This window comes from Oncorhynchus kisutch, linkage group LG3 (assembly GCF_002021735.2).
Source record: "Oncorhynchus kisutch isolate 150728-3 linkage group LG3, Okis_V2, whole genome shotgun sequence".
NCBI lineage: Eukaryota > Metazoa > Chordata > Actinopteri > Salmoniformes > Salmonidae > Oncorhynchus > Oncorhynchus kisutch.
Window position 1 is genome coordinate 60,788,760 of NC_034176.2, and position 27,473 is coordinate 60,816,232.

At 41.4% G+C, this 27,473-nt stretch overlaps 2 protein-coding genes across 2 annotated transcripts; one reads left to right on the top strand and one right to left on the bottom strand.

Annotated features, from left to right (window-relative positions):
* Positions 1–8,084, top strand: cmtm3 (CKLF-like MARVEL transmembrane domain containing 3). The gene is made up of 8 exons (XM_020478065.2): positions 1–172; positions 657–812; positions 939–1,034; positions 1,321–2,445; positions 4,729–4,884; positions 5,396–5,491; positions 5,950–6,067; positions 7,115–8,084. The coding sequence occupies exons 4-8, from the start codon at positions 2,326–2,328 to the stop codon at positions 7,144–7,146; spliced, it is 522 nt and encodes a 173-aa protein (XP_020333654.1). The 5' UTR covers positions 1–172; positions 657–812; positions 939–1,034; positions 1,321–2,325; the 3' UTR covers positions 7,147–8,084.
* cmtm4 (CKLF-like MARVEL transmembrane domain containing 4) lies at positions 8,031–26,655 on the bottom strand. Its single transcript, XM_020478086.2, has 4 exons — positions 25,745–26,655; positions 19,025–19,201; positions 12,474–12,572; positions 8,031–10,842 (listed from the first exon to the last, which is right to left on the bottom strand). The coding sequence occupies exons 1-4, from the start codon at positions 25,928–25,930 to the stop codon at positions 10,678–10,680; spliced, it is 627 nt and encodes a 208-aa protein (XP_020333675.1). The 5' UTR covers positions 25,931–26,655; the 3' UTR covers positions 8,031–10,677.
* Between the last annotated feature and the right edge of the window lie 818 nt (positions 26,656–27,473).

The window sequence follows — 27,473 nt, forward strand, 5'->3', positions numbered from 1 at the left end:
ACTGAAAGGAAATAGCTTTTTCAGGAAGCACAAACTCTTAGCTAGTTCTTTGAAATTTAACAACATGACAGACGACTGTTCCAAAACAACCAGTAACATCCCTTCATTAACCATGGAGGTTGATACTGCTTTTCTCCGATCCTTGAGGGGTGTCCTTAAATTAGTAGAGATGGTGAGACATTTTTCATATGCATATTTCATACTTTGATAAACCGCTGGGTTTTGGAAAGACTTATCACCCCAGATAAAGCCATATATCTGGTGTAAACTTGATAAAAACGGCAAGAATGTATTGCACAGTATTATTATAGGATATTACACTTGCTTACTCTTACAGAGAGATTATATTGACATACATTATTTCCTAAATATGTTGTCTATGAGAAAACAGAAGTGGAAGTGAATATCAGAGCTATAGTTCCTGTGAACTGTTCAAACGTTAAACCCAGTAGTTGGTAATGATGTTAAACAAGATACTGCATGCCCTCTAGTAGACATTACATTTGAATAAATTAAAACTACCAGCATTTTCACAGCTTATGATGTGAAACAACCATTTCAATTTGTAGGATTAGACTATTCTTAAATATTTTTGAATGGAAACAATCAAATAGCATTTCCTATAATTTCCTAAATGCCAATGCTCTCTGTTTCAGGGGACTATGTTTGTAGCATTTGTGTGTTTTGCGGTAGCATCCAGGCCCAAATACATTGCAGCTACATGCATGGAGTTTGTGATCACATTCTCCCTGCTTCTGCTGTACACGCTGAAGTTGAACAAGAAGCTGACTCTGTTCTTCTGGCCTCTCGTTGTAAGGAACCTACAGTATTTAATTACAGTACATAGTTTACAGTAGGTCTTTTACATGGATTAACTGCTGTGAAAATGTCAGACAGTCAAGCTTCCTGAGTAACTTCCATTGTCTTTTCTTCTTCAGGATTTGTTCAACTCACTGTTTGCAGCAGTCTTCATACTTATCCTGAGTCTGATAGCAGTGTCCACTTACACAGTGACAGGGACCCTGGGTGGAGGGGTGAGATAAAAACAAATGTATTCCCTGTTGACCTTCTAATTGGGGGCCTTATAGAGCTGGGTTTCTTGGTGAAGCCTCATCTTACACACCCTCCTGTCAATAATAAACTGCCCAAAGGCATTACAATCCTTGTGAACATTTCCACTAACATTCATCTGTACTGTAATCCCACATTTGGCACCCAGTACAACTAATGAATGAACTATTACAGAAATGTAAGCTACAATTCTATCTTGTAGACTATATCTGATATTAACACTAAGTCTTCTATATTTTCCCTATCCAGATAGTGGGTTTCATAGCAACAGGCCTGTGGTGTGTGGATGGCTACATGATTTTCAAGAGGGTCACATTCAATCAACCAAGAACAGCAGCAACTGGCACTGTGAAGTGAAGACACCACAATTGTCTCCTCCCATGCTCACTCTCTTATGTCAGTCTTTCCATGTATAGTGTAGGTTTAAAGGGGCAATCAGCAGTTGAAACAATAACAAAGCTTGGCCCCGGCCCGTTTTGGTAAAAACCTGAAGGATATGTGGATGGAGAAATGTTCATAGACAGAGCAATGTATGCAAGGACTGACCATCAATGATATCAACATGATAGTTTTAACCATGTTTCGAGGCTATATAGTGTTTGTTTACATTTTGTTTGTTTACAATTATTGGAGTAAAACAAGCTTATATTTTGGGTTCTGATGCTGTATGACAGTTGAACTAAGCTCATGGGGAATTTATATATGTGTACATAACATGAATTTCTAAATAAAAAAATGGATGTATCAACTGCAGATTGCCCCTTTGTTTGTATAGCTTAATCCATGCAACAACACAATTATCATGTATATAAAATAAGTACACCTTTGAAACCTAGGCCTGTATAATGTTTTGAACAATGTCAGGTTACGTGTAGGCCTACCTAGTCTATTTCTGCTTTATTCTAAAGTAATGTTTCTATTGCATTTTGAGCTGTTTATGACGTTCCCATAAAGTTAAAACATATTATTTATAAAACTCGAGGGATACAGCACAACAATTTTAACAAATACATTACAGTATTTTAGTTTTGACGCATATTAGCATGCACATAGCCCAGTCCGCCCAGCATAAGGGTCCAACATTTCTAGAATGCAGATGTTGAGCTTTTGTGAACTACGTTTTCGCACTGTCATTATTTCCGTTTCCACTTTAAGAAGCAACACGCTTTTTCGAGGCTTCTCATTTTCCACTCTCTCAACTCTTCCAGCCCACTGGATCTGTAACCATTACTGAACTCAAACGTTATCTTTGCAATGGGGGACATCGAAGCTCCCGATACGACTGGACCGAGCCAAAGTGTCCTTCAAACTATTCTCCCAATCGCCAAAGAATTCGCATCTTCAAGGAAAGGACAACTTCTTATTGCAGAAGTGGTAACGTAGCATTTCAAAGAAGATATTAGTGTCATTTATTTCCATTGCTTCTTCTGAATACTTTTCTTCAACGTTGCCAAGACAAGCAGATGCGTAGAAGTTTAGATGACGGGGGCGGGGTGCACTCGATTTAACGGGTTTGTGCTATTCAGGTGTTACACATTTGAATGCTGAAAAATATGTTTTTGTTAGGATTAATTTATGCTATTGTATACTAGCTGTTTAGGTAAACTCTATGGAAAACACAACCATAGAATTCTGCAAATTTCTATTGAGATCAGTGTGTCCATCACACGGTTCTCATTTTGTTTTCGTCAAAGGCGCTAAAAAAAGATTTATGAATTAGAGTTAGCCACACATTTTTTTTTTTTTTTACTTTGGAAGGTTTTAAGTTTACGACTGATAACCTTTTAATTCAGGTGAGATGTATACCAGTTATACGAAAGACAATGCATATGAATAATTTTGGAGACATATAGCCTGTAAACAATCATTCATATTCATGTAGCCTTGTGTAGGCTAATTCATGTTAACACAAGCAAGCAATATACCTTACATACAACTGTAATGTATTCTATACTTCATGTGGTCAGTCTACTGTCGCACTTTTGCGTGTATTACTGTAATACTGGATATCTACTAATACGTTTTGACATGATGTGCAGTAGCCCATTGTAGGGACACGTTTGCACATGCAATTAAACAAAAATGATCATGGTAAAAATTCATTTCAAAGAGAGAGTTTGCTCAAATTACAAAGGGTTGCAAATAAATGAACTGCATTCATTCTTGATAATTCAATGATGATGGATTATTTCAAACCTCGGATATCAGGAAGTGAAGCAAGAGTGCGTCTGCTTAGATATCTTTACTGTAAAAGGGGTCATCACCGAGGATTTGAACCGAATGAACTCAAAATATGTTATTATCATGGACCCTCCTATCTCTGGCATGTGAGATTCAGTTCATGGATGTGCTGCAGAAAGCAATGATCAACCCTCTCAGTCTCTACTTAACTGACTCTGCTGGAGGGCATGTAACCCAACAGCCATACTGTATGGAATAGAGGGCTCTGGCTGACTGGCGCTATAAGGTAAAGAAATCAGTCTCCAAGAACAATGCAGCCTCTTTACACACACTTAGAATATGATCCTCTCCCCTTGTTGCGCTAGAAACCACACGGGTGCTACTATGACTTTAACCATTGGAAATGGATGGAAACACTCACGATGAAATATGCTGGTTTTAGTAGTGGCTCAAGACAGCTGGAAAACATATGCAGAGTTTTCCCTGATGGTAATAGCTGGAATGACAATAATGCTGCTTAAGTCATTTAGTTTGTCGCTTGTAGCATTCAATTTACAAGAAATGTGTCGTGCCAGAATTCTCAGAAGCAAATGTTAGATTCCAAGATTCCTGGAGAATTGACCTTGTTGCTTTACTATCTATTCAAGGACATATTTGTAAGAACTGTTCCTGCTATGCAGAAACATAGCAGTGGGTGTCTGAGATGAGAAACGTTAGTCATGTCAAGGTCAGACAAAATGTCTGATAAGCAGAAGCACAGTTCTGCTGTGCCTTGTGAAGATACTCAATGTTATTCGATGACGAAACACATTCTAAGTGTAAGATAGGTGAACAGTGTGTTCAGGGTTGTATCTATGAAAGCTGCAGTAGCAGTCTGTGTTGCATGTGGGGGAGTTCCCTACCCAAGTCGAGCCATGTCTGTGGTTTTGATGACCCAGTGTAACAAAGACAAGATGGCTCTCTGTGTAGAATGACAGTGCCTGGGCTTGTCTTGTCCAGTGATGTTGGCCGGGGGAACTCAGGACAAGGGGGTGTAGGAAAACAAGCACTCTCACCAGAAATGCTGTATAAAGTAAACATAAACTTGTGATTCGTCGAGAGACTGCATGCTGATAACAAAGACTTATTCCGATCTTTAAATCACAAAGGCAGTTGCATCTTTCAGGATTTGTGCTCAACCAGACAAACATGTTTCATGATTAGCTAAAGTGAACAATTACGTTAACACAATTGTGTATAAACAAGCAAAAATGCATGTACAGTATAGGCTTGTAGTGTATCTGCGAGTGTCTGTGTATATTAACTGTCATTCAACAGCTACATCTCCTTACAGCTTGAGACAGGAAATGTAATAGCTTCGGGGCACTGCAACATTTCTTGAAAGGGAGATTTTGGACCAAAATAACTTTAGTATGCCTTCACTGCATTCTATTGGTCAATTTCTCCATCTCTCCCTCCCTCTGTCTTCTCCGCCAGGCTCTGTCCCTCATCGCGTTCATCTGTTTTGTTGCGTCCACGGCAGCAGCCTTTGTCACAGCACCCCTGATTGAGTTCCTGGCTGCCCTCTTCCTCCTTTTTGCCTATTCCACCAAATTCAATGAGCGATTTAAGGGATTCCACTTTCCCCTCATGGTGAGTATACACACAGTGTACAAAACATTAAGAACACCTTCCCAAGGTGTTCTTACAACTGTTTCCCACAGTTCTGTCAAGTTGGCTGAATGTCTTTTGGGTGATGGACCAATCTTGATACACACAGGATAATGTTGAGCGTGAAAAAAACACTACTACCACTTACTACTATACCCTGTTCAAAGGCACTTAAATATTTCTTCTTACCCATTCTCTGAATGGCACACATACACAATCAATGTCTCAATTGTCTCAAGGCTTAAAAATCCTTCTTTAACCTGTCTCCTTCTCTTTATCTACACTGATTGAAGTGGATTTAAAGAGTGACTTCAATAAGGGATCATATCTTTCACCTGGTCAGTCTGTCATGGAAAGAACAGGTGTTCATAAAGTTTTGTCCACTCAGTATATTTATAGTCCACTTGGGTACAGTAGGGATGGTAGCCACTGCTGACAATTATAAAACAAATGTGAAAACTACTTTTTCATTTGTATTATTTCTCTCTTTTAGGATTTTCTGCGCTGTGTCAGTGCGTCCATCATCTTTTTTATCATCTCCATAATATCAGTTTCCAAGTTCACCGACGGGGCCTCTAAAGCAGCAGGGGTAAGAAATGCTCTTTGACACTAATCCACACATCTCTCATCTAGCCTATGCCACTATCAGAGCCGTGTCCCCTCGCCATTTGCAGCGCAGGTGTCAAACTCATTCCACGGAGGGCCGAGTGTCTGCGGGTTTTCGCTCCTCCCTTGTCCTTGATGGATGAATTAAGGTCACTAATTAGTAAGGAACTCCACTTAATTGAAAGGAAAAAACAAAAACCGGCAGACACTAGGCTCTCCATGGAATTACTTTGATCCCCCCCCCCTAATTGACTGTATACACATTGAACTCTGAAGTTAACATTGAACTCAGAAGTCGTGTCTGGTTATTCCGCTGCATTACTTCATTGTGTCTGGATATCATATTATAAGCTAGCTTCTGTCAGACACTTCACCCCCTTTTGGATTCACTAGCAATTTCACATTGATATCAAAGGTTTTCTTTCCCTCCACCCCCTTCAGGTGTTCGGGTTCATTGCCACCATTGTTTTTGCGCTAGATTTCTACTTCATCTTTAATGACCTGGCTAATTTCCTCAAACAAGGAGGGGACTCGGGTGACGACCCACCAAGAACCTCAGGTAATGCTTTCTTTCAAATCCTGTCTAGTATATAGTATGATCTAATTAACGTAATCTACATTTTGTCCCTAATGCTACACACTGTAGCTGCTACAGTACCCCTCAGAAACATTCCGTCCTTTCCTTTTCTTCTCACAAAATGGATACAGGAAATATAGAAATTAAAACTTGGTGCTGACTCTCCGTTCAGGGTTTCTAGTTTCTGTCAGTTCTAAGGAAATGTGTTTGGATAGTTTAGGAAAACAACAAACTTGCAGTTTGCTGATAGCGCGTAGTAGAAATCATTAGCCACATTGTGGACCACATGGCTCAAGTTTACTCAGCCAAGGGTCACATAGGTCAGTGGGGATCGAATACTCATGGAGTGTGTTTGTGGAGTCAGGATATCGTCTGTGAAAATCTGGCCAGATTGTTGGCTTAGTTCTGACCATGCTGAGTAGGTAATCTGTTCAATAAACAAAACATGGTTACATCTGAATTCTGATTTCTCATTTGCCCTGAAAATATCTCAGCACAACCTAGTTGTTACTATGTTATTAACATTTATATTAGCTCTTTAATCATCGATGCTGTCCACATGGTGACCGCAAATGTGTTTCTACCTATCATGATTGGCTTGTAGGATTATATAGGCTTTATCTTCATTTCTAATTCCTGATCATAGACATGCTTCGCAGGAGCTGGACCGAACAACAGAAGAGTCTCAATAGCAACGAGCCTTAATCACAAACACCCCATCCGGTGTGGATATAAAAAAAAAAAAACATGTTATGTCATGTTCTACACCTGCATTGCTTGCTGTTTGGGGTTTTAGGCTGGGTTTCTGTACAGCACTTTGAGATATCAGCTGATGTACGAAGGGCTATATAAATAAATTTGATTTGATTTGATTGCATAAGGAGGTCTGAGCTATCAGGACTCAGCAAGACAAGGCATTCACTTCACTTCCCTCTTTGGAAGGGATAGGCAGGGGGGGATGTGTCATACACAGACAGGCACAGCTCATAACAAAACTGTAAACGTTTTTTTTCTGGTTTTGTGTTATAGAGTACAACGACTCAGACTCTGACTCAGACTGAAGAGATTCTACCCCAGGGACCGTGTGTGTGTGTCCAATCTACCATGCCTGGCAGGAAGACAGCCATACTGCAGACATCAACATTTTCCTGAAGGATTCACATTTAATTTGAAACTGATGTGAAAACAGGTTTCCAATCTGTTTTTAGCGCTTTGGAATGCTGACACATACAATGATCAGTTACAGTATTATTTTCCAAATGCTCTAAAATTGCCCAAACTCTGAAATACATTTCTGAAGCTGGGAATGAACTGTGGTAGTGTTGGTGATGGCTATTGGTTTACAGTTGCTCAGCCTCCATAATGCCAAGAGGAGCATGGGGAACAAATGCAGATGACACTACATTTAAATGGAAGAATCTGGAGAAATTCCCTATGTTTTTATAAGGTTTACATAATTGAAAAGATTGGCAGCTGGTTGGCTGGTTACACCATCTGTCCAATCATCATACTGGCTTTGCTTGATTTTTCCATTTCTGGTAACCTTTATTGAAAATGTTCCTATATCTGATGTGATATCCTTGCATTACAATCATTTTGTGACAGATCCATGTTCACCGAGCTGAAAAGACTTACTGTGCATGGCACTTAGCGACTCTTACCGGACTGCCCAAATGGCCACTTCCTGTTTGAATTTGGATTTGTCCGCGGAATGTTTTCTTTTCTACCAATTCCGAAAACTTTTGATAATGGAAAAGCACTGAGACTTTTGTGATTGTGTTTTGAAAAGTAAACTGCAAATGTGGTAGGACTGCATTTATTGATAAATGGTACACCAAAATGTTTTCCTATTTAAAATGGTTCCTATTAAGGTTTTCTTACCAGGTTTGTACATCAAACATTTATCAATTTGCAGGTCATGTAAAGAAAAGAAGAAAGGAATCAGTTGATTTTCAGCCAGTGTAAGCTTTACTTTGTTTAATAAAATATTAAGACAACATTTCCAAACCCGTTTATTTTGAAACAAAGTTGTCACCATAAACAATAGTTTTGTTAAATCTACAGAAAATTCTTTAAATACAACAATACAGATTTTATGACTGCCTCCTCAAGTACAAGTACCTGTATCAATTACAGAGCATTTAAGAAAATCAAGGTCAAACTTTAAAAAGATAAGAGCAGTTAAGTCTTCATTTTAAGACAGGCCATTTTGGATTGTGAGTGGTTCAAAACCTTGACACAAGTCATAACCTATGCATGAAGCACTGGTGGAGTTGTTTTAAGCATGTTAAAAGATATTGTAATATAAATACACCCCGTTCAAAATCTTAGGTTATATTTACAAAGTGCTCTGGATTGTTAAGGCCTTCATGAAGCATTAACTCGTATTGTTCCACTATAGTCACATCATTTCACTACTAGTTAAAGCAAGGATTACATATGCACTCACATGGTCTATTACTGCATGTTAGAGAATAATGTATTGCTAGATAAAGGAGATGGATCCACTACTGTGAAGTCGACGCATAATACACCACTTAAAACAATCAGCCCAGTCCTTCATTGAATAGAAACATAAATAGAAACATTTTGATTGTCTATTCTTCACACAAACCCACCCTCGCACACGTTTCAATCATAATCAACAGTTATTACGGTCAATTCATTCAAATTCATTTGAGATTTGCAATGTTCCCGCCCTCGCCTACAAAGTCATTCATTTAGTTAGGCTTTAAGATTGTTCTCACAAAGAATATCGGTTCATCAACTCTTAAACACAAAATATGATCATTTTGACAAAGACGGCATCTTTTAAAACATTTGTAAGATGTCCCACAAGGTGCACTTCATATAAAGCATCCACCATGAGCAGTTCCTCTGATGGTATCCTTACCATAATCCACATATACATACAGTATTACCAGCAGGGTCGGTGGAATACAGAACACCTGGAATCACAATGTTGTGTAGATGTAAACACACAATACTATTTAGAACAGAAAATCCAATGACCAGAACACAAGTCAACATTTCTAAAAGTCCTTCATCCTAGACACATTCAGTACAAACTTGCACATATGAACAGACTTAGGCTATATCTCCATAAATGTGATCTCAACAACAAAAAAGTACAGGAAGTTGCGAGGGTGTTTTCTGAAATAAGGTATGTGATAATGTTTGCTGTATAAGGTTAATAAGATCAGACATTCAACTAAATGCATTCATGGCAAAAAGTAAAACCCATTGGTGCGCCATTCTCTGAATGAGTATGCCATGGACCCAATTATTAAGAAGGCAACATCTTTTGACAAATGTATGTGATGCCACATTTAAGTTTCAAAAATAAATGATGAATCAGCCAATACCTGAGATGTGCTATGGACGCTGACCTCGACCTGCACCTGTTTATCAGTATTAAGTTAAATTACCAAACGTACCACCATGTTAGTAACGTACCACTGTGCAATTTGTCTGTCACTCACTAGGCCAGATATACTATAGGTACAACACCTACAAACATCACATTTATACTCTTTAACCATTTACAAATAGCACCCATACCAACTACATTGCCTTCAGAAATTATTCACACCCCTTGACTTTTTCCACATTTAGTTATGTTACAGCCTGAATTTCAATAAAGTATCAAACATTTCTAAAAACATGTATTCACTTTGTCATTAAGGGCTATTTTGTGTAGATGGGTGAGAAAAAAATATATTTCATCCATTTTGAATTCAGGCTGTAACAACAAAATGTGGAATGAGTCAAGGGGTATGAATACTTTCTGAAGAAACTAAATCAAGTCCTTCAATAAAGATAGTCAAAAAACGAATACCTTCAATGTTCCTTCAAAAGTTCATGTGGTTTCGGTGTTGTGTATTAGTGAGATACACTGAGGATGGTTACTTTACATCTTCTACAGAGGGAGACACAACTGAAATGTAATGACATTATGGAACTGAACTGTGTTGGGAATGTGTTTCAAGAGTATCTGAGTTCATAACCTTAATAACCGGTTGACCTGCCTTAATGAATAGGCATTTGGTCATTTGGTTTTTTTCAAGTTCATGTTAAAAAATATATATATATCAACTGAATTCATTAAAATGTTGTTCTCATTGTGTCAGATCTGTAGCGTAAAAAAAAAAAAATCCATATCTAAACAGACAGTGCTACCTGTACGTATTGCAAGTAACATAACCACCAAACCCTGTACAGTACGTGCTGGCGGCCATAGATACCAAGTCACACAGTTAAGAGCATTTACAAAACACTGGAGCAAGATTTCAAACCACGCTGAATTCGAAACCAGAAAAATCACTTAATTAACATCAAGTCAATTCTCTTGAGGACTGTCGACAGAGGAAGATCTCTGACCCAGTCTGTGTATTGGTATTCTCAGGGGGCTAGGGCTCTGGGTCCAGGCCTTGAGGGACTCTCGCCTAAGGAGACCCCCAAGTAAAGAGGCTGCAGTGCTCATCCATGGAGTGGGTACGGTGATTGGTTATGTCACTAGTGGGTAGTGGGAGAGAGGGTATGGTAAGATAGAAGCCCTAAATGTCAGTCTTGGTCTCAGAATATCACCTCCATCAGGCCAGGTCAGGCCGTGCCTCCATCTCTCCCCGGGAGGCAGTGCGGGCTCGCATGTACTCACTGGTCTGAACCGCCACTGAGCGGCCGTCACCCATACGCCACCTCTTCACAGCCAGGAAGGTGTTCACAGCGTAAACACACGTCACCAGGAAGCCAAATATCTGCAAAGGAAGTTACAGAAACATGATTCAACACAACAGAATTTCTGTTACTATGAACCTAAAATAAATGTGAGTTTCTAAGAGGTACAGGAGGAAATGACACATCCTTCCAGTCCTTCCTAATATTTCCAGTAGTAAATACATCTCAAGCAGGGACTACTGTATAATTACAGCAAGACATTTAGCTGATTAAACAGTAACACACAAAGTGTCTAATCGGTCTCCAAATCGCACCCCTTTATACAGTATACGCCCCTAAAGAAATAGACAAGAGTGGAATTCAACAAATACACCCCTCCCACGACTCCCTCCATCCCTCCCCAGAATGAGAGCCCAGGGATTTAACTGGCCCCCTTCAGGCTTGAAAAGCCCAGGATGTTTATTTGAAACTTCCTGCTGAGAACATCTGTACCATAAACGACTAAGCACAAATCCTCAGGCCACCGACCGGGCGCCTGTAGTACACAGTTCTGCTGACCCAGCCTCATGCACAACCACAGGAATCAAAGGAGCAGCAGTGTGTGCGAGGGCGTGCATGCTTTCTTATGTGTAAGGAAACAAGCAAGCTTTGCCAGACAAATGCATACAATCTGCAAGAGATCATGGAGCAAGCGGTACAAAGAACGAGAGGGAGAGACATCAAAATTAGGTTGAGGGTTACAAAGAGGGTTGATAGTCAAAGAGAAAGCGAAACACAGAGAAACACACCGGTCGGTGGCCTGAGGATTTGTGCTTAGAGAGAGAAACCAATGAGGTGTTTACCCCTCTCTCTCCCTCTCCAACGAGGGAATTAGGGCTGAACTCCAGAGTAAACGTCCATGTCACGGCTCAGAGCTGACATCAGAAATCAGCTCATAACCTCCAGGGAGGGACTGAGTCAGTAAATGGTGTGGATGTGGCAGCAGCAGGGTGGCCAATGGAGCCATGAACATTCACTGTGGCTCTGCTCACACATCATCAAGCTCTCAGCACACCCTGATCATGAACACGTCGCCTCTGGGCTGGCCAATTACTGTCTGGCCAACTGATCCTCAAACCTCTCACACTGTCAGACAGCTTGATGTGGCAGCAATTCTATTTTGGCTTTATTATACTATAGGTGGGGACAAAATGCGATATTGACTTGGTGAAATGCAGTTCAGGCTATCTTCCACAGGGAGGCAGCAGTTAACAGGAAATACAGTATAATGTGGAAAGACAAAGAATCTGATAAACAGAAATTCAACAGAAAAACTTCAGGGAGGATTGTAGTTCATTAATAGCTATATGTCTTGGATTCGATTTGATTATTGAACATATCTCTGAACATTTTGCAGTAAATGTCTCTGATGTATATTTTAGATGCATATAGGCTACTCTTCAAACAACATAAATCTAGTGGGTCATGTAACACCAGCCACTGTTCATTGCGTAGCACAATAATGGATCAAAGAACCCTTTCACAATGAGAGGGGAGTAGGGAAGGGAGGATGAGGGGGTGAACGGAGAAAGACCAGACCTCAGCCCATGTTTCAGTGGTGTACATCTGAGACAGACTAATAAACAGGGTGGTCACTCTGAGAAGGCCCAGGTCAGGGGTCACAGGGAGTGACCAGGATGAGGATGCAGTGGGGCGGGGCGGGGGAACTCACCACTGCTGCGATCTCAGCTCCAGACTTGTGGTTGAGAGCAGCCAGGACCACAGAAGCCAGGAAGAAGAAGAAGGTGCTGGCTGCAGTGTTGACCAGGTCCTGTAGGGACAGACAGACAGACCATGCATGTTAATTAACAGGTCATGTTTAGACTGATAGTTACTGTACATATTTTATGTAGCCAGGAGTTAGTACAAGCTTCTCGCACCATGTTGTACAGAGACACTGTTGAGTAATGTTTGTCAGGAGTGTGCAAAGCTGTCATCAAGGCAAAGGGTGGCTACTTTTTTAGAATATAAAGTATAAAATCTATTTAGATTTTTTTAACATGTTGTTGGTTAGTACATGATTCCATGTGTTATTTCATAGATTTGATGTAGAGAAAAACATTTTTTGTGTGTCCAAACATTTGACTGGTACTGTATGCTCATGCTGTATTTCAGAATTGTAATATTTAAGTAAAATATTTAGAGTTTCTGTCATATTAAAGTAGCATATTTAAAGTTTCTGTAGAATTTGAGTTTCTGTCATATTAAAGTTGCATATTTAGAGTCTCTGTAACCAACATCATTGTCATACTTGTCAATCCTTCAGCTATCTGAATTAGAGATCGACCGATTATCATTTTTCAATGCCGATACCGATTATTGGAGGACCAAAAAATGCCGATACCGATTAATCGGTCGATTTTTAAAATGTATTTGTAATAATGACAATTACAACAATACTGAATGAACACTTATTTTAACTTAATATAATACATCAATAAAATCAATTTAGTCTCAAAAGAATTAGGAAACATGTTCAATTTGGTTTAAATAATGCAAAAACAAAGTGTTGGAGAAGAAAGTAAAAGTGCAATATGTGCCATGTAAGAAAGTTCCTTGCTCAGAACATGAGAACATATGAAAGCTGGTGGTTCCTTTTAACATGAGTCTTCAATATTCCCAGGTAAGAGGTTTTAGGTTGTAGTTATTATAGGACTATTTCTCTCTATACGATTTGTATTTCCTATACCTTTGACTATTGGATGTTCTTATAGGCACTTTAGTATTGCCAGTGTAACAGTATAGCTTCCATACCTCTCCTCGCCACTACCTGGGCTCGAACCAGGAACACATCGACAACAGCCACCCTCGAAGCAGCGTTAACCATGCAGAGCAAGGGGAACAACTCCTCCAAGTCTCAGAGCGAGTGACATTTGAAACGCTATTAGCGCACACCCCGCTAACTAGCTAGCCATTTCACATCGGTTACACCAGCCTAATCTCGGGAGTTGATAGGCTTGAAGTCATAAACAGCGCAATGCTTGAAGCATTGCGAAGAGCTGCTGGCAATACGCACAAAAGTGCTGTTTGAATGAATGCTTACGAGCCTGCTGGTGCCTACCATCACTCAGTCAGACTGCTCTATCAAACCATAGACTTAATTAAACATAATAACACACAGAAATATGAGCTGTAGGTCATTAATATGGTCAAATCTGGAAACTATCATTTCGAAAACAAAACGTTTATTATTTCAGTGAAATACGGAACCGTTACGTATTTTATCTAACGGATGGCATCCCTAAGTCTAAATATTGCTGTTACATTGCACAACCTTCAATGTTATGTCATAATTACGTACAATTCTGGCAAATGAGTTCGCAATGAGGCAGGCGGCCCAAACTGTTGCATATACCCTGACTCTGCATGCAATGAATGCAAGAGAAGTGACACAATTTCACCTGGTTAATATTGCCTGCTAACCTTTCTTTTATCTAAATGTGCAGGTTTAAAAATATATACTTCTGTGTATTGATTTTAAGAAAGGCATTGATGTTTATGGTTAGGTACACGTTGGAGCAACGTCCTTTTTCGCAAATGCTCACCGCATCGATTATATGCAACGCAGGACACACTAGATAAACTAGTAATATCATCAACCATGTGTAGTTATAACTAGTGATTATGATTGATTGATTGTCTTTTATAAGGTAAGTTTAATGCTAGCTAGCAACTTACCTTGGCTTCTTACTGCATTTGCGTAACAGGCAGGCTCCTCGTGAGGCAGGTGGTTAGAGCGTTGGACTAGTTAACAGTAAGGTTGCAAGATTGAATCCCTGAGCTGACAAGGTAAAAATCTGTCATTTTGCTCCTGAACAAAGCAGTTAACCCACCTAGGCTGTCATTTAAAATAAGAATGTGTTCTTAACTGACTTGCCTTGTTAAATAAAGTTGTAAAAATAAATCAAATAAAAAACATTTATTCGGCAAAATCGGTGTCCAAAAATACCGATTTCCGATTGTCCTGAAAACTTGAAATCGTCTTTAATTAATCGGCCAATCCGATTAACCGGTCAACCTCTAATCTGAAAGTTTGGAATTGTTTGTGCTGTTCTCTTGTTCTCTGTTGATAGTAATTGGCGCTGAAGGCAGTCACTGAAGGTCCTAGTACAAGGACCTGATTATTCACATGAACATCGGACACTGTTTCTCCGTGAGCTTTCAGGATGTGTTGTTCTGGCTGACCAGTCCTTCAGTGTATGCTTAATAAATGTTTCAGCATGACTGGGGCAATGGCCCCCTATGTGAATAGCTGCATAATGGTAGTCATAACCCACATAATCTCACATGACACCAACTATCCCCCACAGACTCACTGGCCAAACTAGACTCAAGACTGAACACTAGCCAAGCGAGACCCTCAAAACGAACACTGGCCAAACCAGACTCAAGTCTCCCCTTTTTGCACCAACACACATGTACAGCTCAGACCACCAAACCACACAAATGCTGGAGTCAATCAGAAACTAATCAAGCCTGAGTCTCACACTTGGCTTCAAATGTAAGGCAAATAAACTCTAATGCCTCACTCCCTGTATTTGCAGTTTATGTTTGGCAGGTATAGAGAGCGTGTCTGTGTGTGATCTGTTTGGCAAGATGTGTGAAGAGAAGGCAAACGGTGCTCAGTGGGATGTAAAACTGTGAAAAGTGCTGTTTATCCTGGGGTTTAATCCGTCTGATGTGTTTAATGGAAGAATTCCTACAGCAGCACTAGGCTATCTTCTAGAGCTGGATCTCCCACTGAACACACCATCACCAACAACCTTAGTAACAGCACAGCATACACTGGTCCAACTGGTGTTACTGGAGTGATTTCTCAGCGTCAATACTGCCACACTCCCTCTACTACACAGCCCAGATCCAGCTCACCCTAGATCCAACTCACCCTAGATCCAGCTCACCCTAGATCCAGCTCACCCTAGATCCAGCTCACCCTAGATCCAGCTCACCCTAGATCCAGCTCACCCTAGATCCAGCTCACCCTAGATCCAGCTCACCCTAGATCCAGCTCACCCCAGATCCAGCTCACCCCAGATCCAGCTCACCCCAGATCCAGCTCACCCCAGATCCAGCTCACACTAGGTCCAGCTCACACTAGGTCCAGCTCACCCCAGGTCCAGCTCACCCCAGGTCCAGCTCACCCCAGCACATTACTCACCCCAGAAACCATTACCACATGCACAGCTGCGGTTTGTAAAGCTGCGGTTTGTAAAGCAGTTGCAAAAGATGGAGCGCCTGCCTTTAAATACCCCAGTCAAACCGCTGCCTCACTCTCGCGCTTTCTGCAGAGTGACACACTTCTCCAACCCCTTCTTCACCCTAAGCCCCGAGGCAGAGAGGCAGGCAGGCCGCTTAGACTTACTGGCTTCTCTGGGGGAGATGGAGATGTCAGCAAGCTCAGCATTTGGCAGAGCAGCCAGGGACTCTCTGGAAGCCAGAACGTTTGAGTGCGTTAGGAGTGGTCTTTCACCGAGGAGGGCTGTTGAGGCGCCAGAAGCTACATCCCCTTCAAATGGTTCTACCAAATGTTTTCAGCTGCGTGTTTATGCTGATTTAGACAAGGATCAAGGCAACAGGACACATGCATATCCAGACAAACTCTCTGAAGTGCGAGTAGACATCACATTGCAGAAAACATTCAGTTCAACTATCTTTTTTGGGGGGATGAAATCAATAAAAAGAGAAGCATAATTACTGCATGTCTTCTGCTTGGGTGGCAAAAATACAGGGCTTAAAAAACTGCAGTGAAAAACGTTTCCTGGACTCCCCTCTGAAATAACTGAGTGAAAATGAATGTAAGAGACGAGGGCTCTGCGAGCACAACAGATGAATCACAATAGCAAGCCATAATTTGCAGGTGGATTAAACGTATAGGGGGAGGGAATGGACCCTGCTAGGTAAAACAGCATGGGGTCTGACAGAGACCTGCTTTGGAACAAACAGCAGAAGCTAGTAATGCATACACAAACAGGATGGCATTGCACACTATTTCAACAGATGCCAAGATCCAAAGAAAATAAACCACACCGATACATCTGCAAGAGGAATGCACTGTATCACGTTTAATCATTAGTCAGCAAAGTAAATAAATAAGATGTTGCTTGTGATTTGCCACAGGTTCATCTATCAAAACAGAAACCTTCGCTCCATTCAAGCCAATACACTGCCTGATTTCCATGTTCAGAAAGGATAAGGAGCTGGCATAGCAGGATCTGCAGTAAAGTGAGAGGGGATAACCTGCAAACCAGATCAGCATATGCTATCACTCAGAGGGGAGACTACCTGGCACATTGTCAAAGATCCAGTCTAGAGGCCACTTCAGGTCCTCCACCGCCTGCCATTCCAGTCAAGCATGTAGTGAGATTTATGTTCCCAGCCTCCTCATTTGTGAGCAAAAACTTTCCCAGCATTGACTGGGCCAGCACTCGCCCACATTTAAAACTGGCAGTGTCTGTGTGCGTGGTCACCCTTCTCTGTGCTGGCACTCCCTGGCATGGCAGTTGGTAATTTGAAAGCCTTTGTGTGGAGAGACAAGAGAGACAGTCAGCTCTGAGACAATGTCTGATCGTTGTGGCCACGCCACAAAAAGAGAGTCAGTCTCTGCCAGCACAAGACAGACCAACGGCACATTGCCACCCAAATCCAGAGACACGGGATCACACAGTTCACCAGGGACAGGGAAAGAAAAAGAACACTCATAATACCAAACTCACTCCCCTTAGCTAGCGCCAACAATGTATCTGAATAACCAAATGACCTCTAACCAAATGTGATATTTCCAGGAGCTTTCACTCAACAACTTTTTGTAAAAGTTACCTCAGAGAGCTTTATGATAAAGCCCATGGCTGGTCTCATTTTCTTAGGTGAGGGAATAGCTCCCGTGTATTCCCAAGACAGCAATAGACCATTACCAAACATATAATCAAGCACGGGTTTGACATGACAGTATCAAATAGCACATAATTGGAAGAACAGACCCTCGTCAGACGTTTTCCACATTTATAAGTCAGCTCCACAAGGGGGTCATTTCAGTGTCCCTGGAGTGTTTGGAGAATTACTTTCTCGGTTTAAACTCAGTCAAAACTGCTGTGTAATGTCAGAATTCCTGGAGCCCACTCACATTGGAGAAGCTTTGAATGTCACAGATATAAATACAATGAAGGGAAAACGGGCCACTATACCGAGGCCAAGTCCGCTACTCCAATCTAGAGCCAATAAGAGCCCTGGAGGTGGCAACAGCTCTCTTTAAGCCACAACCAAAACACACAACGCAACAGCCTCTAACTGACTCAAATAAATACAGATTACAGACGTTTCAACTGCCCACCCCAAAAGGATCAACGGCATAAACACACCAAATTACTTTTGTTTCTTCACACAAACGGTGTGCATAAGACGATAAAACCCCCTAAATACGTTATGACATCACATTCACAGACATTTGATATTTTTCATATGGAAGTACTGAATTATAGAGATACAAAGACCGCCATATGTTGTGTGGACATGGTGCAGTATTTCCATCTCTTTGAAGGGTCCTGCATAGCCCAAAACCAGTGGGCCTCAGGAGAAAAACACACAAAGCCTATTTAAAACAATATATAAAAACCCTGCTTCATTTTGCTTCACTTGGCCAACAGTAAAAGCCAAAGGCACACCCCCGTATGCCTGTTTGAGGTAAAAACACATAGTACTAAGTATACCATGCAATACGATAGTTATGGTTGGATTTAAACCACTTTAACTCACCATCTATTTCTCTTTCTGGTATGCAGTGTGTTCAGCGTTTCCATTTCCATCTGTAACACATCCTGTACCGGAGCCCAACGCTCTAACGATGTGTGTTTGTAGGCAAATAGTCAAAGGGGCCATGTTGGATTGGAGAATACCCACCACTAACATTTGCTATGACTGCATTTTTTAAAAACTAATTCTCACCCACATTGTATAGGCAAGTGCACATTCAGCAAATTCAGTTTACCCTTCAGTTCAACCAATCAACTTTTATTCAATCACATATGTTAATACGTTATGTGAAGTTGCTCTTATACCTATGTAATAACACTGTATATAAACTAGTCACAACTTTAGTCTCAAAGCAAAGAGAACAACTCTTTAAGTCCTCCAGAAGACGTGTCTATTGGCTTATCGACATCTGAACCAGACTCTTGCCTCCAGTATAAGAAGATGTGATTGGCCAGTGCGTGTGGGTGGTATACACACCGTCAGGCTCCAGTTGACGTGGTGCACTTTGGTGTGCAGACTGAGGCTGAAGATGAGGAGGAGGACGCCGGTGATTACAAAGGCACTGCAGCTGACAAACTCAAAGAAGTAGACCCCTCCGCAGGGTAGGCACAGCATGATGGTCTCTATGCAGATGAAGGCTATGAGGGCCAGGGCCTGCAGAGAGGGAGGAGGAAGAGGGACAGGTCAAGGAGAGCCTTAAAATAAGGTAGTTATGATACTACTCACATCAACCCAAACAAACTCAGTCAGACGGAGTATGACCAACGTGAAAACCACAAATTACGTATTTATATGGTTAATTAATCATGTGAGGCATGCCAGGGGTTAGCCATTTAGTAATGATATATCAACTAGTGACACGATCCATGTTTCTTTCACCTTACTCCAAATCGTTGATGAGACTGAGATGACTGGTGCTGATGGAGTGGCATTGCCTTGGGAAGTGAGTGAGAGGAACCCACAACATCATTGTAAACAGTTAATTTATATATTTTCCCTCCCAATCATTACTCCACCACAGTGATGGGGGAGAACTCGGGAGGTTAATGTGTTATTTAGGGCTTCCGATGCAATCAGCCCGACTCTCCACAAACTTCAGACCAGCAGATTACAGGTTGGTCCACGCGAGCCTGGGGGAGACGGAACCACCGCCATCACCACGCATACATATTCCAGGCTTTGTCCCCCTGGGCCGGCTCAGACCGGATCTAGTTGCCTGACAGATCTCAATAAAGAATCTGTTCCATCTGGGATAAAGGGCCCAGTCCAGCTTTTATCATGAAAAATGTATGAGCTCTGTGATAGGAAGTCTGGGAATTACAAGCATGCTAATGCACCCGTGCACTGTATACATTCACACCACCTTGAGAAAGCTAAAAAGGTGACTAATGGAACATTCCCTAGTCACATCACACAGTGAGAGCGTGAGAGTGAGAGAGAGCACTATTTTGGTATCATCATCAAAAGTGACATCACACTCGTATGGAATCCCTTTCCTTTCTTTCCCTCCCTCTCCTCCCACCACTTTTCAAAAATCCCCCTCCTAAGGGGAGCCTTCAGATGTCTTAAGCAGACGCTTGGTTTCACAGCTTTGACGAGGAATTCACATGACTTCTTGACAGTCTACAGCTCCCCACATGGGACATGGACAGCCAAGCGTCTGAGGATCTGCTCACGGCCAGAACTCTAAAAGTACCAATACCAAGTCTGGGATTTAACCACGAGAATCCATCCCTAACAAACCTTATCAAGAAGCCATGAAAGGAGACACAGATTTGCATACACGTACACTTCATGCTGTTTCTATAATGTATGATGTATGACCTGCTCAGATTTCTTGTCTGTTTTCCATGCTCTTCTGAAATGCAGATTGAGCGAGGCCTCTCTGTGAAGAGCCAACTCCTGTTTTGTACTCATTAAATGGAAAGGGTGATTGACAGACAACGCTTTCCATGGCAACAGTGGGACTTGAATATGCAGATTCACCTCCTTTTTAGCCGTGATGTTATCTTTAGACAGAGAAAAACCCCTCACCTCTGTACAATTACCTGTAATAGCGTTGGAGACTATATGAAGCCTATGATTTATGTGTAAAGAATTACCATAATGAAGTTGGAAAAAAGACCAATCCATCTGTAATATACTTTTTTTCCCTAATAAAAACAAAACACATTTTCCATAAAATATGTTGGCGCAGTGTCGAGGCCCAATCTTGTTCTGGGTCAGACACAATGCAGATCAGTAGCCACTCTTTCCTCTCCATCTAAGTCATATATTATCCTGAAGAACAAGCTTTTGATACCTTGAGGATGAGATGGACATCCATCTGACAACAACAGTTTTCTATGGCATAGAGCAATATTGTCAAAGTCAGAATTTGCTGTAAAACTGGCATCTTAGTTGGCTGACATAGGAGACAACTGACATGATAAGTGCAGTGAGTAAATCAACGAGTATATTGAACCAGATGCTGATGGGAGCAGCAGGGAGGCAGCTGGTCGTGTTCCTTCTGACCAGCTCCCCTCCTCTCCTCCCTAGCCCCGGGCTGTTTCTCAAACCTGTCAGCCCGGTTAATGAACAGAACAGGGGACTGCAACAGGGCTCCTCATCACAACACTCTTCTATTTCTGACACATAGAGTTGTTGAGGCGGGAGAGCGCTTAGGCTACACTCCTGACAGGCTGTCTGGCTCACCACCTTTCACACATCTGCTGCAATTACAGCCTTGCGAAGCCCAAACCCTTCGCAACACACGGTTTCTCACGCAGACACACAGTCACGCGCACACACACACACAAACGTATTATTATTTCAGACTGGCAAATCTTTGTCAACCCCACACTTGCAGTAGGTACCTCAGTGAGGGATTCTTCGAGCCCATGTCTTCCTCTGTGGCAGCCAATTGAAACCCCATTAGAGGTGTGTTTGTCTGGGTGCACACAGTGTGACATTACAACATGGACGTGTCCAGACTGGGGGTGGATGCAGTGTGGATGAAGTCGTCGCTGAGTCGTGATAAAGGCAGCCCTTCCCAGAAAATGAATGGGAGGTAGGCATCAAAACACAGACTGCACTCCAACGACCTTTGATCAGTGGTGTCTTGTGTATTTCGTTCCTGGCCCAAATGGCTCATTGTAATCTGTGCAAATATTTTTTTTTTTTTATCCTCTCCTGTTTCTTGACCCAGAGATGTCTGTAGAGTCAGAAAATTCCACCTATCATGTGTGTTTGTTGAAGACCAGTCAGAGAGAAACATTAGAACAGAATACACAGTCTCTCCAGAATGGGAAGTGCAAGCTGACATGGAGCAGCGTCTGGTAAATTCATTTAGCTCCATACACAGCCTACAAAAAGGGCCTTCAATAATATTAAACTTTTCCCTTGTTAAAGCATCCAAAAAAAGATCAACATTACAAGGTCCATTGACAACTGAATAGCTATGTAACAACTTAATCCAAAAGGCAACACTCTACAAATGAGATGAAACGGGAGCTTTATTTTGGTATTATAAAGGCCACCGTGTAAATTACATTATAAACAGTACAAAAAGGAGGGACTGTCAAAACCTGATTGGTAAGAGCTGATTGGATTAGAGCTGACTGGGTAAGAGCTGATTGGGTAAATGACTTGAGCTATGTAGAAATGCTTAGAGGAGATGAGATCCACAAAAGCCTGTTGTCCCGAGACTTTTCACACCCATGTAAAGTTACCAGAGACTGACACAAAGAAAGGTTCTCTGAAGGTGATAGCACCAGTATCCTGGGGCTACTGCTTCTCCCAGTAACACCAGGTCAACCTCAGACCTTCAGTGTTTATGTTACAACAACCTCTATGGGACCAGAGACCAAGTGGGTCGGTAGGAACAGTTCCCATAGTAAAGTCATTAGGAGAGGTAAACGTGCTAACGGGAGGAGGGTTTCACCTCAACTTAACTAATGTGACATATACTGTACTACACACAAAACCATCCCGATTTGACCAGCAAGGTTAGCGCCGAACATTCAACTTTACTTGCTCACAAAGTATGCTTTTTGATTTATAGCTGAAATCGTATGTGATTTTATGTAACTGAATGAATAGTGAGTAGCCTATTAGGGAAGGATAACTTATCATCAACCCTCCCTTTAAACTAGACTTTAGTCCATTATCACTAGTTTCATTTAGTTCAACAATATCAATCATCAACTAATGTGGATTGAACTGGGATGATCCATTTACATTGAGAGTGCTCTTGTTCAGGGAAAAACTGGGCACATTTGCAGATGAGTTACAATGAACGGTGTTTGGGGGATTAAATAGTAAAACACAAGGCCTCAGCTGATCCCTGTGTGGCCCTTCAAGCCAGTCAATCATTGCCCAGTGGCAGTGGAAAAGGCTGTGGCATACATGCACTCCAAGGTCAACTGACAGTCAAACCAAGCCTACATATGGGAGCTCTGCGACTGTAAAAGTATTATGGTCAACCTTGAGCATATTTCCTGAATGAGCTGCCATGACTAAACGTAAGGAATGTGTTATCAACTCCTCTGTACTATCGTTCAAATGAAACCCCCTTACAGAGGAAGAATAGCAAGCAAGGCTAATAAAGTAATACAGTGACTAGGTCCATAGCGCCAACACGGCTTGGTTGGCAGACATGGTAAAGGTGAGATAAGGTGAGACAACGACATTCAGACATCCTGCCCAGTGCAGGTATTGAATTAGACTGGCATGACCAGGAAAGACTGGAAAGACCTGTCGCATTCACACCTGTAATGTCCTTGGGAGTTGTGGTGTCTCCACAACAATTTACCCTGGGTAACTGTAATGAAAGACATGACTTCCTGTTTGACCTCAGTGTTTTGTTTTGTTTTTATGTAACCTCTAGTTGATCAGCTTTCTCCCACTATGACATTGTTATCACATGCTTATTGTCAGTCTCATCTGACCAAGCAGTGAACGTCCACCTGGGCACAGAGAGTTGCTCTCAGCACAGACTTTACACGCAGGCTACAGATGTCTTTCTCAAAGACAAATATCTCCGGTGTGTGTAATTCTCCAGGTACATCTCTCCCACCGTTCTCCTTGTCACACGGGTACTGTGGCTTTTCGGGCTTTGAATCTGGTGAATTCTCTGAACATCAAAACTCTTTGTACAATGAGTTCACTTAAAGAGTCGAGAGGGTGTGTGTTTTGACCTCTGTACAGCACAACAGAAGCCAAATAATATTCTATAATTGCTAATGAAGCAATATTCAAATATGGCATCTTCTGAGTAGGGGGCTCAGGTTGTTTCCCTTGGCACTGTATGCACTTAATTACTTCCTTAGTTCCACTGGTTTTCCCGCACTGTGGAGACAGTGCTTCATCTGTAGGCTATATGAGAGCACCATCTTTGACTGAGCGGTTTGGCACCAAAAGAGAGGGGACAAAACTCTGGCCGAGACGTTTCCTCTGCAACTGAATTATCATAGCTTTGGGAGGCATCATCTCCCTTTGTTGTTGTGTTTTCTCCCTCCTAGACATCTGGTTTTAGGTGTACCGGCTCAAGCCCCACATTAAACTATGCTGTTTCCCCTTCCTGTAAACTGCTGAGAGAAATGTTGCTGATTTCTTGAAAATAAACAGTCATACAATTGTTATACACTACCGTTCAAAAGTTTGGGGTCACTTAGAAATGTCCTTGTTTTTGAAAGAAAAGCATTTTTTTCTCCATGAAAATAACATAAAACTGATCAGAAATACAGTGTAGACATTGTTAATGTTGTAAATGACTATTGTAGCTGGACTGATTTTTTATGGAATATCTACATAGGCCCATTATCAGCAACCATCACTCCTGTGTTCCAATGGCACGTTGTGTTAGCTAATCCATGTTTATCATTTTTATTGTCAGAGTTCCTTTGTCCAGTGTCTGTGTTATTTTGCCTCTCTTTATCTTTTATTTTTATTGGCCAGTCTGAGATATGTATTTTTCTTTGAAACTCATCCCAGAGTCGCCTCTTCACTGTTGACGTTGAGACTGGTGTTTTGTGGGTACTATTTAATTAAGCTGCCAGACTTGTGAGGCCTCTGTTTCTCAAACTAGACACTAATTAATGTACTTGTCCTCTGGCTCAGTTGTGCACCGGGGCCTCCCACTCCTCTTTCTATTCTGGTTAGCGACAGTTTGCGCTGTTCTGTGAAGGGAGTAGTACACATCGTTGTGCAAGATCTTCAGTTTCTTGGCAATTTCTCGCATGGAAAAACCTTCATTTCTCAGAACAAGAATAGATTGACGATTTTCAGAAGAAAGATCTTTGTTTCTGGCCATTTTGAGCCTGTAATCGAATGTTGATGCTCCAGATACTCAACTAGTCTAAAGAAGGACAGTTTTATTGCTTCTTTAATCAGGACAACAGTTTTCAGCTGTGCTAACATAATTGCAGAATGGTTTTCTAATGATCAATTAGCCTTTTAAAATGATCAACTTGTATTAGCTAACACAACATGCCATTGGAACACAGGAGTGATGGTTGCTGATAATGGGCCTCTGTACACCTTTGTAGATATTCCATTTAAAAAATCTGCAGTTTCCAGCTACAATAGTCATTTACAACATTAACAATGCCTACACTGTATTTATGATCAATGTTGTCATTTTAATGGACACCTTTTTTGTTGTTGTTGCTATTCTTTCAAAAACAAGGACATTTCTAAGTGATCCCAAACTTTTGAACAGTAAGGAACTGGTTGATAAGGAATTCTTTCTAGTAGAGGAATTTGTCATGATTTGGGCTACTTCCAATGCAAAACCGCGTACTATCTTCATGTACCTCTCTGCACATTGATATGGTACTGTTACTCCCTGTATATAACGCCATTCGTGTGTATTATATTTTTAAACTTTGCATTGTTGGGAAGGGCTCGTCAGCAAGCATTGCACGGTAAAATCTTAAACCAATTGTATTCGGCGCATGTGAGAGTAAATTTGATTAGATTTTTTTTAAAAGTGTAGCAGAGTGGACTGTGGGTGACCAACATGCAAAATGGGCTACTACTATGTCACTGTGCCTAAAGATGCAGGCCATCTATCAAAAACAGACAAGTACAGACTACACACATACAAATGAAGCTACACACCATTCAATTAAGCGTTTTCATATGCACATCTTTACAGTTTTTCAGTTGCCTAGTCAAGCAGTCTCTTGAATGATTTGACTGAATGATTTAACTCACCACTTCAACGGCCTTTAATAAGCCAAAGTGTGACTTCAGGTACTCAAAGTCACACCTAATGCCACCCAAAACATTCCTTGAGTGTACGGGCTCGGTGGTGGGCTGGTATGGGCTACTTGCTCCCGAGATCATGGAAGTGTTGGAGGCCTCGCCATCAAACCCCTCCGCCTCCTCGGTGTTCCTCATGATGACTTGACTGTACACTCCTACACGCACGGGCACTTTATTAGAGAGTAGCGTGGTGGATTACTCACCGTGTAGCTTTGAAAACAAAAAAAACACTTGTTTGCAATAAGCGAAAGGGACAAAATAAAAACTGTTCACTTTTGATGCGACGATCGCACAACAAGCTACTTTGTTGTGGCGATTTAAAAAAAAAAGGGGGGGGGATAACAATGCTTATTCCGCGAATATTCCTCGTTGATCAAATGCTGCTTCCAAAAAGAATGTGATACAAATTCCGTTACAGTTGCGCACCAGTGTAAGGGGACTATTCTGGTTTGTTCTGCACGCACCGAAAACACCTATTCAGGGAGTTGGAGAAACAGGCGAGCTACATTCCGCTCCTTTGTGATACTTGTATGTAAATAACAAAAAATCCATCATGGCCAGAAGAAACGAGGCATGCCGTTTTTACACCATGGCTTTTGTAGCTGGAATACAAATTATATTACGGTTACTGTAAATGTAAAGTCTTCGCCCAAAAAACTGCACATTCCTGTATGCAAACGCGTTCAAAAGTATTTAAAATCTTGAAGACGCCCATTGGATATAGTAACTTCTGGTGGCCTAGGTCCAGGAGGCAATCTTTATTATCCTCGTTGATTTAATTGTAAATACTGAAGGGCTTTCCGGATGTGTGTAACATCGTTCGTTGATAGATACTGCGTAGGTTTCCCCTGCCATGCAGGGCGCGGAGAGTGGTGGTCTATAATCGTGACGTGTACACAGGTGTACACTGATGACGCTTTGGCAGGTAGGCCCATCATCTCTATGGCTAGGCCTACGATATAGTGTTTGCAATAGTACCCCGATTACTGTAACACTGTAACACATTACAGTATTATGTTAATCGACTATGCAGTAGACAATAGATACCACTAGGCTACATATCGCCAAATAGGCCAATCAACACATATGACACAGAACAAGCAAAACAAATATTCACCAGAGACTTTTCAAAAAGGCATAATTCATAAAATAACTATAGGCTACATTACTTACTCTGACCATCAGCGTAAGTAATGTCTACTAAAAGTGATGACAGACATTTAAACATAAAAAATAAAAACAGATCACTATCATCTGTTCAGCTCCAAAGTTTACTTTGGGTGGGTTCAGTTGTAGGGCAAGGACAAATAAATCGCACTTAAGTGTCCTACTGTCCTTGTGTCTGGAAAAACACTGCACTGCCATCTCATGGTCAAGGTCATGAGAAATCCTAAGTACTTCAGAGTACTGACCCTGACAATCACCTGTTCACAAGGGACAAGTAAGTAGGGTGATATTCTTATTTCACTTCCACTTATAGTCCATTCACATGCTACTCAGTGACAACTGGTAGGTTGAGGGGTTTGATAAAATGACTACCCAATATGTACCCAATGGTGTCACTTCTAGAATACACACTGAATACCAGTAAATTAAACAGTGAAACAGAGCAATATTCAATGTGGATTTTACTTGCCACCTACACACAGTATCATGATGAGACAAAGGGATACAAAAG

Bases quoted from the DNA above. Each gene is read 5' to 3' on its own strand.
- cmtm3 (XM_020478065.2), top strand. From the start codon at position 2,326: ATGGGGGACATCGAAGCTCCCGATACGACTGGACCGAGCCAAAGTGTC. The intron at 5,492-5,949 runs GTAAGAAATGCT...CACCCCCTTCAG, and splicing joins GGGCCTCTAAAGCAGCAGGG to GTGTTCGGGTTCATTGCCAC. The intron at 6,068-7,114 runs GTAATGCTTTCT...TTTGTGTTATAG, and splicing joins CGACCCACCAAGAACCTCAG to AGTACAACGACTCAGACTCT.
- cmtm4 (XM_020478086.2), bottom strand. From the start codon at position 25,930: ATGAGGAACACCGAGGAGGCGGAGGGGTTTGATGGCGAGGCCTCCAAC. The intron at 19,202-25,744 runs GTGAGTTAAATC...CCCTCTCTGCAG, and splicing joins TATTAAAGGCCGTTGAAGTG to GCCCTGGCCCTCATAGCCTT. The intron at 12,573-19,024 runs GTGTGTATACCA...CTGTCCCTACAG, and splicing joins ACGTCAACTGGAGCCTGACG to GACCTGGTCAACACTGCAGC.